Here is a 13,234-nt window from a genome sequence, read left to right on the forward strand (position 1 = left end):
AATCTCCATGAGTGCTGGTGGTACAGGCTGTCACAAATATTAAAGTAAATTTATCACAAACAAGAATTAAAAAAAATACTGAATGCGAAAATGACAGCTATTCGTAGCAGGTTTCAGTAAATTCCAGACTCAAATGCTGGTCACAGAGCTGCTTGTTATTGGAGAGGATTTGAACTGATGCAATCATTCCTCTTCATCTTCTTTTTATTTTCCCACCTTTATAAGTTTAGTTCTCAGCTGAGAATTCAAACTGAAAAAGAAATGGAAAATGGCTGTATATGTGCCTTCATTGTGCTGACATGAAGGCCTATTTTCCTCTGTAATTTTGAAGGCCAATTACCCTTGGAGGAAAAGAGAAAAATAGATTGATTTGTCTTGTAACCCCTGAGGCAGGCATGTGTTGTCTCAAACTAAGGCTTTTTCCATTGCAACTCTTGTGGAAGAGCTTTCAATTCACATCCCAAGTGGTACTATTAACAAAGAAAGCAAAGTCAAATTAAAATATTAACTAGATCATTTAAAGGTTTGAGGAATCCTAGCTTATTGGGCCAATTTTTTTTTATTTTTAATTTTTTTTTCAATCTTCAAGGCCTGGTGTAAACAATAGTAAAATTTATTTTAAACAGATTAATTTAAAATAGGGTTTTATTCTATAAATACTTAACTTTATTAGATTTTCTTCAGCTATAAATAGGATAAGTACTTATTTGCTTAATGGAATTGTGATACAAATGGTCAACATCCTAGATTTTGTTTGCAAAAGTGTTACTTTTATTGTGTTCCTATACTGTATTGACTGTGGTCACAGCTGAACTGGGCTGAGCTGGTAAATGTCATCACGCATGTCATTTAACATTCAAACTTCTCAAATTATTGATTTTAAAAGCATTTTTATGTATAACACACTGAACATAAATGTTTTTTCTAGTGGTGTTCTGCATTTTCATCCAACTCAAAGTCTACAATTAACAGTGCCCTGCAAGCTAGGGCTTAGTGGCAGTGGTAAGATTAGATGTGCCTTTGTTCCCTCTTAATCTGAGTGAAACCCCTTTGTGTCAGGACTTAGGTCCTTTAGCTCTCCATATTTTAGACCTGGCTCTGTCCTGGAGTGCTTCTGGATTTTAACAACTTTTATACAGCAAGTTAGAAAGAATCCAAACATCAACGTATGTTCTCAATGAGAAATTGTGCACATAGGCTGGTCTGGGAACCTCCTTGAGATGAAGGTACTGTGTGTTACCTAAATGACTAACACTTTTGAAGTGAATATTGTAAAAAGGCATACATATCAACATACAAAACTATCTTACCTTAAGTCTTACTATGTTATGATGATAACTTTGGCACTCCTGACTTCTGCAGATAACTCGGGAGCTGTGTGTGTCTGCTTTCTTCTGAGGAGGATCCATTCGGTCTTGAGAGATGTCCTTTTAAGTCTGTTACAGTTCTCCTAAATGCTTTTTCTTCCTATCCTAGAAATCTTCTTAATAGCTACACAGACCTCTTCCTCTTTATTTCTTCTAACACCTTTTCTTACTCTTCAACACCTTTTCTTATGTATCACTATATTGGTAAACATCCTACTAACCAGATCAACACAACACACGATACCTTTATAATTGACATATAATTTATAATTATATGTGCTATCTGGTTTTGAGGGCTTTAAAAACAAAATAAAACCAACCCCCGCTGTTTCTTTGGCCTAAGGGTAAGTTTCTTTTTCTCCATCATAACAACATATACTGTGTATATGCTCAGGTTATCACCCAGCTTTCACGTGAAAGTCTGGGGTTGGACCTAAACCAAAATAAAACAGGCTTTATAGAATTTGACCTCCCAGCTACAGTGTTTGCTTGAAATCTCAATGTTTTCTTTGAAATTGATGCTAAAACAACCATTTTAGCTGTCATTTGATTGTCAAGAATTTGAGATTCGGTTTAGGAAAAAAAGCTGAGAACAGGGATGTTGTATCACTTAATATTTTTTCTTTTTTGGTTACAAAAATATCAAATCCAAATGAATATAAAATGATACAGTGTGATGGTTATGAAGGGTCTAGTACAAATTTTGCCAGGCATGTTCAGGGTGCCTGTTAACGTTGACATAAGAGTGTTTCAAATAGTGAAAGATTAAAAGAAACATTAACTGTACAGTTTCCCTTATCCTACTTAGAAAACTTCTATTTGCCTATTTCATCTATTTGCAATAAAGATCTTTTGGAAAGGGCTGTCTGTTTCAGAGGGTTCTTTCTGAGGTGTTATTTTGGCTGCATTTCTCCCATAATTGTTTTTTACCTCATTGCTTTTTTTTTTATATAGGCCACACATTTTGAAAGATCAGTTTGAAATCAAGTCTCACAGAGATGGACTGAATCTTAGCAGAATTGAGGGTAGAAGAGCCGTTTTCTCTCAAGGTGCTGTTTCTCACAAAGATTTCTTTCCAGACACTGGCAACAGTTTTGAAGCTCTCAATTTCCTTGACTAGCTTATTTCTCAGTTGGTATTCTCTGATAATGTCGCAGGTACAAGCCAGGCAGTATAGAGAGTGGTGTTCAGCTGTAGCTGTTAAAGAGGTGCCAGAGATTGATGGGCTTCCCTGCTGTCTTACAATATATCAATTCTGCTTCTGTCTTATGTTCTATCAGTTCCAATTTCCAAAAAAGATTTACCTTCCATTGTTGGTAAGCTAAGCTGATGAAGGTGCATGCCGTCAATAAAGAAAAATAATAAAGTTAATTCTTGTCATGGGTCGCTCTTTGAAGCAATTGATAATACACTGTTATATCAAATGGCGTGGTAACTTGGCTTCAGTTTCCCTATGCGTAGATGGTTCAAGGAGAAAACTAGAGGCTGGACAGGCTAAAGTGATTTAAATTTATTCTGACTTGTCCCAGTTTTAATCAGTGACACTATAGAGAAAATGTTTACTTATCTCTGTCAATAAAAAAAAGTGACATTTGTAAAGTGCAATTCATGTTTTCACCTTTTTCTAAAGAGGAAATGCCAATGTCGTTAGTGTCACAGATGCAGTGTTTGTGCCTTGGAAGTGGCAGCTTATCTATTTAAAACATTCTTAAATGACCCGCCTACTCATTTTTTGTGTAATCATTCCTTACTTACAGGAATTTATCTTGCTCTTCTGATTGTTTTCCATGTTATATATGTCCATGGTGCCTGCTGAAGTACCTGGAGCTGTATGAGCAGTTTCCTTTGGGTTGCTCATGAAAACAAGATGTGTTCCAGTAGGATTTCCCATTGAACAAAATTTATGTGAATGAATAAATAAATATTTGATGTAAATGCTTTTATTGATTCCCAAAGGCATAGGCCATACAAATTGCCTTACAGTGTGCATTTCTGCATCTTTTGCATAGTCAAAATTATTTCATAAAGATCAAATTTTAAATATTTTATTAATTGCTGAGTGTTCTGACTTCTTCATGTGGTCATTTTCAAGTCAACTCAAGCTGGTACCTTCTTCCTCTGAGCATTAAACAGCTTTTATTATTGCTAGCTATGGGAATTCTTTCACCTTGGGGTGTTAGTCAGGAGGGGGAAAAAAGGAAGGAAAAAAAAAAAAGGAAGAAAGAATAGGAAAAACAAAAGTAGTGGTTTTGCAAGTTAATGGGGTGAGCTTTTTAAATTAATCAGCATTTCAGAGTTCTCCTTACTGAGGCTCATGCCCTGCAGGACCCGCTCCAGCACAACAGTTGCTAGCTGAGCACCCATTGCTGTACGCTACCCCTCTGCCAGATTCAACATTTTGGCGCTATTTAAAGCTCTTATTAATGCGATTAACATAGTATTTATCAACTATGACATTCTTTAAAATACGTGTTGTTCAGGTATGAGGGTCCTGTGACCACTGTCTTTGAAGAAGGCAAAGTAGTTCTGGTAGTACTCATTCCTGAAAGCTCCAGTATTCTCTTTAGCCCATTTTCCTACAACATTTAGGTGATTTTCCTACAACATTTAGGTGCTTCATCTTCTGCATACAGATTAATGTTTCGGCCTTTTGTTTTTTTTTGAAAAAAGCACAAAAAGTACAACCTGTACCAGTCATGTTTGGTTGTTGGTTTGGGGGGGCGGGTTGTGTGGTTTGGGGGTTTGGTGATTTTTCAATGCTAATCTAGTGGTGCTGCCGTTATTTACATTTGGTAGGAACTTAGTCTTCTGATGAGCACTCTAGGAATGTCTGCATGAACATTTAAAAATCAGTCTAGAGTTTGAACTGACTGCTGCAATTAAAGCACAAAGAAACACTTTTAATGCTTTAACTGACTGGAAAAAACCATTTGATCCTGGGGAGTTAGTCAACTAAGATACCACACCCAAGGTAGCAGTTTATAATAAATTTATAATTTTAATATAAGGCATGTTAAAGAGAGGACTTTTTCTGTGGTTGTTAAAGGACGACACAAATTCCAGTCGAGCCCATTTAAGGTATGGTTTTGTAGACTCTGTCTTTTTCTATTAGCAGATATGTCAGTCTCATGACTAGTCTGTTCGATTGCACAACATCTATATTACTAGCATTGATTGCTCATAAAAAGTAAGGTTTATAATTAGGAGAGCGCAAAGTTACTAGCTGGAAGAGTGGATAAGAGGAAAGCAAAATGGAAAAGTCACTTAATCTTAGTATTGAAATATCTTTTATTTTCTCCTAATATAACTGAGTTTTATGTAATTCTTTTTATAAAAAAGTCTGTATAGTTCTTCCAGTGGAGGTCTAAAGTTTGCACAGTGAAGATTATATTCCAGTATTTTATATATATATTAAAAAGGAACTTTTCAGTGATTTGATTTCTCAGTATTTAATTGTATATTTACTTCATTTGAATTTGATCCAGCTAGCTAAAAGATGAGGATGATTTTATGATACAAAAATATGCTTTGTTTTCCATTTTAATCCTTCATTGCTCTCCCTTTTACTGCTACAGGAAAAGACCATTCAGCTGATTGAGAGGCCACTTTTAAGTTCATGTGCTCATTTCTGAAACAATTATAATGTCTGTAACATGAGCATTGCAGATGCTTCTTAAATGTCCTACTTTTAAAATAGATGGACTTCTGACATTAAAGTAAGAAACAAGTTTTTCATCTACATAGGTAGATGGGTTACTCAAAAGGTATGACTGATACACTCAGAAACTATTACCATGTTTTCTAGTCATTTTCACATGCTTCTAAAGTGTACACCTGAGCCTTTCAGCAATGATTTTTGGCTTAATTTTAAATACTCTTAGGTTACTGCTACTGCCTTTTATTTTCCCTCCTTACCCCACCCCGCATTACAAGTGAATAGTATTACCGTTTAGTGATATTATATGTAGTTTTATGTTAAAATAGCTGTAGTCATGTTTGTAAGGCAGTCTTGCTTTGTGTTGTATTCAATATGTAATTCAATGTAAAACTTGTAAATCAATGTAAAAAAAAGAGCTGTTGCAGCTAACTGAAGGTGTATGTTTAAAGTGTTATGTCATGATTTTTAAAAGATTTTTGTTTGAGTCACTGAAATACCAGCCCAATGCAGTTTCAGATCCTAATATGCAACCCTTTGTTTTAGCCTGACGAATATGTTTATACATACACAAGCACATTTTACATCTAGTGAAGAAACAAGTCGTTTCTTTATGTGGAATATGCACGCATGCGCGCAAGCTTGCTTGCAGATTCACTGTTGAGTAAAACAGGTCTCTTTGTACAGAACAAGAAATGGTCTATATTAACCTCCAAAATTTTCAGAAATGTTAAAGCTTTCATGTTGCTAGTAACTAAATCTAATCCTCCCATCCCTTTTTTATAATGAGCTGAAAATTTTATCAAAGTGTAATTTGTATTCTACTTGCCTTTGTTTTAGTAAAACTCACTATAAAGAGCTCTAAGCTCTGCAGAAAAATCTCTTGCAAATGCTGACATTGTTTCTTACTGGTAATAACTAAATCACTGCATCCCAGTTTCCTTGATTAGAATAACCTTGTGGTTCTTTTCAGTCTCTCCTGACTCTTTCAGATTCTGTATTCCTCTCTCTAGAAAGTATAATTACTTCCATTTAAAAACTGGAATTAGTTTAAAAGAATAGATTACTTCTAATAATTGGGAAAAATACTTTTTGTTTATCATCAGCTAAAGAAGGAACTGATAATGCTTCTGGTTTTTACAATTTTGTTTGTGTTTTATTTAAGTCCCAGCTCAGTTGTGCAATTTCAGGAGATTCTGAACTGTCATTTGCAGAAAATGTTTGTCTCTGCCAGGATGAAAAGAAACAGAAAAGAGAAAATCTAACAAATCCAAGTATGAAGAAATGGAGAGTTCTTGGACTCTCTTAATCTTTTTTTAACCTCTGCAGTTGACAATGTTGAAATTATATCAAGAAATAGTCTACTGGTGAAGGCACTTCTCACTGGGAGCAATTATCACTAAACTCTGCTATCCACTGTTATAGAGGAGCAGCAGCACATTTGAGTTGATGAATCTCCTTCTTGGGTTTTAGGCAGCATTTCTGTGCTTTAATTTCCAGTGCCTGGTGACACTGCAACCAGTGTAGAGATTTATTCCCATGCAAAACAGATTGACTTAGGGTAATTTGAATACTTCATGCATGGATAGATTCATTAGGAAAAGGAGGCAAGGCAGAACTATAAAAAGAACTAATAATCTTGCTAAAGGAGCCGTTAATTCCCTATAGCATTGGAGACACTTTCATTGAGCAGGGGAAAGGAAGGCCGATTTTGCAGAACCTATGCAGTGTCCACAGGCATCCTCTGTTGTTTGTCCATGAACAGATCACGGAGATTACTTTCTTTGTCTTCTCCAGAACCTTGTTTAATGTGCTTGGATCATTTCTGGCTTTGTTAACTTAGGACAGAATCACAAAGTGGTTGAGGTTGGAAGGCAGTTCTGGAGGTGACCATGTCCACCCCCCTGCTCAAGCAGGGTCATCAGTTCCTCAGGATCGTGTCAGGACAGTTTTTTAATATCTCTTATGATGGAGACTCCATAACCTCCCTGGGTAACCTGTTCCAGTGCTCAGTCACCCTCACAGTGAAAAAGTGTTTCCTGATGTTCAGAAGTAACCTCCCGTGTTTCAGTTTGTGCCCATTGCCTCTGGTCCTCCCACCTGGGCAGCACTGAAAAAAGCCGGGCTCCTGCCTCTTTGCATCCTTCCATCAGGTATTTATGTACATCGGTGAGATCCCAGATTGCTCTTTGCTCCAGCCTTTCCCCCGGTCTCTGGAACATAGTGCTTCAGTCAATAGCTTCTCAAAGAATGTGTTTCTACCATCAGGTGTGTTGGGGTCTGGTGCGTTACGCCTGAACCTTCTGCCTTGGCCCAAGTTTAGCACTCTCCCACAGCAGTGCCAGTAATGCATGCTTTTATAGTCTGCTGCACTGTGGAAACAGATACAGCTAAATCTGCTCATTTGGAAAACAGCTGAGAAAACCTGCTTGCCTGCAGTTTGTCTGTCGGACTTTTTGCTTCTGAAGTGACTGTTGTTTTATGATATTCCAGTACTATGTGGAAGTTCCAGCCATATATCAGGGCACCCTGACGCTGTAGCAATGTAGATACTGTACTGATGCAAACAAAGAGCAGCAACCTGAATATGGCATGAGAGAATAGAACAGGCTAGATCAAAAGTAAGCAGTCACAAAGGAAAAAAAAAACCAAACCACAACACCACAAAACAAAAATCCACACAAAACCTGCGTGGCAGGACCACATTTTAAAAAAAGAAAGGTCAAAACCTCCAGAAAACTAAGTGGGCATAATTTTCTGTCCCTTTTTGTGTGTATGGATGTGTATATTCATTGCTTTAAAATTTTATTTTAAAGGCATTTAGGAATGTGGCTGGTACTTCATGATTGTTTTCCTGTGATAGAGACATATTTATTATTCATTGCAATAATTACTGTGTAATATTTTATACTAAAAGTTCTTCACATTGCACAATCAGGAAATGCTTAGGAAGTGGCTGATTTAACTGTTCTATTTTTATCTCTGTACCTAATCATAGTGAACTGTGTTAGCGCTTTTTTACTTGTAACATCTACTAGGCTTTTCACCACCACACTGGTCAGTACATTCTCATGGAGCTTGAAACGTATTTTTCCAGAGCTTCTGTGCATAAATTGTTAATAAAATCAGATTTGTACCCAGAATTTTAGTTATTGTGTGCTGTTTCCAAGGGGACTGTGTTTCAGGATCTCCTAATGCTTTTATCACCCAGCTTCTCTGATCAAGAAAGTAATTTATTGCTGATTGCAGAACTCTTGAACTCAGTCTGGCAGCTGCAGTATGAAACTTCTCGGATCCAGTCTCCTAGTTACTTATTTACATATAATTTGAAATTATTTTCAGGGCTTTTTGAAAACCTCTTGACATAGCATTATCCATATTTCAAATCGTATGGTGATTTGTTTTTTCCTCTCTTTGTATTACAGATAACAGACGAGTAAATTTGGAAAGGTCTCGTTCTCGCCACAATGGAACAATTGCAGCTGTATGATTCTTCTGATGCCAAAGAATTAGAGAATTGTTTTATTTACAGTTAAATGGATATACTATGAAAAGAATTTATCATACAAATTGGCAATGATCATAAAGGAATACTGGTATTGATTAAATGAGTTGTATAAATATTATGTATTTCAAAAGCTTTTGCTAAATAATCCACATTCTGTATCTTATTACCCCAACTACCAAGATCTGTAAACAGTGTTAAACAGTAGGGTATCTATCTTATTTTCTTATGTTCTTCTTTTTTTCTCCTCCTCCCCCCCCCCCCCCCCCCTTTTTTTTTTTTTTTTAAAGCTGGCAACTTACATGGAAGAAGTTGGGGATTTCTAGGTTGTTTTATATGGGTAAGAAAATACCAATTTGTTGAAAGAATACAGCTGTGGATTCCATTTGAAGTTCTGATTTGGACATGAAAGGAAAAAATAATAAAATTGTATGTTAATAAATTCAGAGATGAGCTGGTCTACATTATCAGAATCTTTTTTGTAACCATAAAAAAAGCAATGCGTAGCCCCAGTCAGGTTGCTGAAAATCTTATCTCAATGTAAAGCCTGGTGGATTCAGCTATTGTGGCTGCAAGTAGGATATACCACATATCTACACTTTTGGTGATATGATGATGTATAGTTACTTACCACTGCTAAAAAAAAATAATAAATAAAACAGAGCATAGGCTTTTACCAAAATTAAATTATATCAAGGGCAGGATATGTTTTTAACTGTATGTAAGGAGGGGTTTTTCTAATTATGCACTTATATATTCTTTATAAAGATACTTGGGGAAAAATATGATTGTCCTATTTTAATTACGCTAAAAATACCTTTGTGTAGGATTTTAGAGACAAGCTACATTATGAAGTTATTCAGAACTGCCTCTGAGTTTTTCCTCTGTTTCTCAGGTAAAACATGTAGCGGGATCTCTCCTGGTGGATTTAGTGCTGAGGGTTTAGCAGCTAAGAACACATTTTCTACCTGGAGCACTATTTAGCAGTGGTCCGTGATTGCAGCAGTCTGATTTGTCAGGAAGCTCCTCCCATTCTACTTTGTATCCAGGCCCCTTGCACTGCAGTACCTCAGGTGAGCAGTCAGTTCAGTAGCTGACACTGTGTACCTTCTGCCACTCGATGGGAAACTATAGTTCCCTTTTCTCCCCAGACTCTAGTTGAATGTACAGTCTGTTTGGTGTTCAGGTCAGTCTTCACCATCCTTTTTACTAAATGTTCCGTGCTTATCTGGATGGGTTGGAGGATTTTAAGTGGGAGTTCCAGTGGAACTACTCATACGTTGCTCAGCTATGATATTTAAAAGAAACCGGGATTCTGTGTAGTAGATGGAACTTATTCTCAAATTATTACTGCTTTTCACTGATTGATTAATTATTATGAATACTTTTATTGCCTGGTATTATGGGGAACTCTTTTTTTTAATGTTATATAAAGAATATTTGGAAGGTAAGGTGTCGCGTTGTTTTCTGTGCACAAACTGCTAGCTCTAGAGGAGCATTCAATACTGGGGCAGTGTAACTTTGCACTACTGCTTGAGCCAAGCATCTTTGTACAGTAGATTCTTTTTGCTTCTCTGGTGAGATACTCTTAAGACTATCTATCTAGTTTGGGATAAATTCTTACAATTTCAAACTACAGTGATCAATATCCCATTACGGTTAGAAAAGATACAGCTCCTTTTCAATCTAGTATTGAAATAATATTTTTTAAATTTGTCTTCAAAGGAAACAGGGCTTTTGCCCATTGCTATATCTCTAAACATAGGAATAAGACTGAAGCCTAGTGAAATGTGTGCTGTCAACTAATACTCTTCATAAACTGTTTGGGGTTTTTAATGTTTTTAGTAGCAAACTAAAGAGTTGTACGGTACCTCAGAGTGAAAAAAATGCATGTGACAGGATTCTGTGTCCCTGCTCATCAGTAAGAGATACAAAGAATTATATCCTGTTTTGTGAAAGGTCAACATCAACCTTGTATTGAAGCATAACTTTTTAAAATTGAACTATTAAATTTACAATTATAAAAATGTGCTTAATGTACAAAGCCAGTTTAAAAGGATTAGGTTCATAATGTCTATATAAATTTGTACTACAATCAACAGTGTATTAGAATTCAAATTTTAAAATTAGCATTTTGCTGGGATTTACAAGTATTGGTATAATCTTTATATGTGAAAACTCAGAAGCTCACAACCGAATCTTTATGCTTTAGCAGTAATTATTAGTGCACAAGTTTTTATTTCCATGGGTTCTATTTTTTTTAAAGCTCTATGAAAGCTGACTACAGATTTTCAAGAACCAAATTGTAGGGGGAAAAAAAAGCAAATCCAAAATAACATCATCCGATGCTTCTATTTTACTACTATTTTTTTCGTATTTGAAACATTTATATAATTTAATGGACATATCTGTTAGAACAAAAGTGTCTTTCAAAGGAAGACTAGTTTAGAAGATAATTTATGTAAATATAGGGTGCTCGTATTTATGAAGTCTAAAGTATTTTCTGAAATTGATGCTGGTCACTTTGTCTTTTGATAGTTTTTCAGTCTATATTAAATTGCAGATATTTTTAATGTTTTTATTATTGATCTAATTTTCAGAGGTGTCACATGTTTATCTAGAAGCATAGAAGAGTAGCACCTTTTTCAGAAATGCACTTGCCTTATTTTCTAATTTTAAAAAATGAAATATATCAGTTAAATTATATTTGTATTCAGAGTAATCCCAGAAAGAAAATCACTGGAGGGTTCATACATAAATTTCTTGCTAATTATGTTTCACTATATGTCCTCTGAGACATTACGTTAACAATATACCAGCACATCTGTTTGCATTCACATTTTACCAGTTAAAAGTACTGAAGAGATTTTTTTTTTTTAATGATGTTACACTGTTTACATTTCTTAGTTTATTTAAGAGGAAGTTCATCTTACCTTTGCAATGAATTGAACTAAATTTGCAATTGACATGGGAATGAAATGTTTAAATCATATACAAATATACATCTCTGTTGCTTAACTACTGGCTGTACAGATCAGAAATGTAAAGACACTAGAATTTTTTGCCTGTTTTACGCAGTTTACTGAGAAGAACGTGCAACACAGTTTGTCATGTATGTTTGTTTGTGATTGAACGAATATGTTTTCCCAGCACATAAGTGATGTTTGGTTTAAGTGTTAATTGTATTATGAACTGATGCTAAAGCCAAAACAAAATTAGTGCCTCAGAGGGCATTGACAAACAGCTTCAGGAAGTATTCCCAGAAATACTATTACATGATTTGTTCTGGTTTTAGAAAACCATGGTCATTATCAAAAATGTTATCTAAAATTATCTGTTCTTCTTGAAAATTCAGATGCAAATGCAAGCATTCCTATAGTACCTTTCTGTAGTATGCAAATAGTTATGAATACCTGTACATTTTTGCATTTTTGTGTGTGGTATATGTACTACCTCAGACAAATGCTGTAAAAACCATAATGTTTTCATGGTTTCTATCCAAACCACAATTCATCAGTGACCTACTTTAAATTCATCCTACAGTATACAAATGGTTTGCAAAACACTGAGAATCTGGCTGAGTTTTAGGTTTGGCTCTAGAAATCCTCCTATAGCTTTCATTAAGAAAACTTTGCAATGTTCGGCTTTTGCATCCCTCAGGCAAACCCTGCTTTGATGGATGAATTTAGTACTTCTTATATTGAGAATGATATAGCTAGTAAATATTTAAAGCTGGTAATAGTTATGTGGGAGCGAACTTACCTATACATGTAAATTTCTTCTTATCCATTAAACAAAGGCTTGGCTGAATTATACTTTAATGTTTGCCTTCAAATTGCTGAGAGGTCAGGCATAACAAATGCTAAGCGATGAAGCAACATAAAGCCCACCTCTTATGTGCCATACTGTATTTGCAAGTTATTCATTTTAAAGTATTGTAAGAAACCTCTACATCTCTTCTTCTGCAGTATCTACACACACGCCCACGCATGCACACAAAATGTAAATAAATTAAAAAAAATATCAAAGCAGATAAAGCCAAATCCCTCAGCTTCAGGTGTCTCTATTTCAGATCACGTGTTGCTTTTGTGCACAAGAAAGGGAGTTGTGTAAGCCTGTGAATTCTGCAGTCCAGCAAGCTGTCACTCAGCACCCACTGATGTCATTAGAAGAATGTTAAGGGAGAAGGATTTGTTCTTGTAGTGCTTCTTTTAGCACTGTTTGAGGTGATACATATGCCACAGAATGTGAACAATAATCTCTTACAGCTTAGTCAGTCTGCTATCATGCACCATTTGGATTCCCTTTTGGAAGTCACATGACTCCTGATGCCAAAAAAAAAAAAAAAAAAGGTGACTCATGCATTTCTGTTTTTTAAACAGCTCTGTGTTTGTATGTAATGTTTAAAATAGGAATTTGATGAAATCACAGCCTGGCCATTGTTAATCCATGTATTCTGAAAACTGTAATAAAGATATACATAACATGATTTTGCTAGGTGCGCCAATGTGTTAATTGTTTATGAGGATTGTTACCTACTGAGTAATCTCAAAACCTGTTTTTGCTATGTAAAATTATCGCACTGAAATTACTTTCATTTTAGCTTACTGACATTTTATGGAACTCTGGGTTTTTTCTCTCTGAGGCGTCAGGTATATTTGACTTAAATTTGGGGAAAACATGCCTTTTCCAATGGAGGATGACTTT

General features: G+C 35.5%; 1 protein-coding gene across 3 annotated transcripts in view; it reads left to right on the plus strand.

Moving 5' to 3' along the window:
* Positions 1 to 13,016, plus strand: part of DIAPH2 (diaphanous related formin 2) — a 254,044-nt gene extending 241,028 nt beyond the window's left edge. For all 3 annotated transcript variants that reach the window (XM_064462898.1, XM_064462899.1, XM_064462900.1), the window contains one exon: positions 8,448 to 13,016. In XM_064462898.1, the coding sequence (XP_064318968.1) occupies positions 8,448 to 8,512 (65 nt within the window). In that variant the 3' untranslated portion in view covers positions 8,513 to 13,016. The remainder of the gene's footprint in view (positions 1 to 8,447) is intronic.
* Positions 13,017 to 13,234: the final 218 nt, after the last annotated feature.

The sequence above is a fragment of the Phalacrocorax carbo genome, chromosome 11, assembly GCF_963921805.1.
Source record: "Phalacrocorax carbo chromosome 11, bPhaCar2.1, whole genome shotgun sequence".
In the NCBI taxonomy this organism is placed as follows: domain Eukaryota; kingdom Metazoa; phylum Chordata; class Aves; order Suliformes; family Phalacrocoracidae; genus Phalacrocorax; species Phalacrocorax carbo.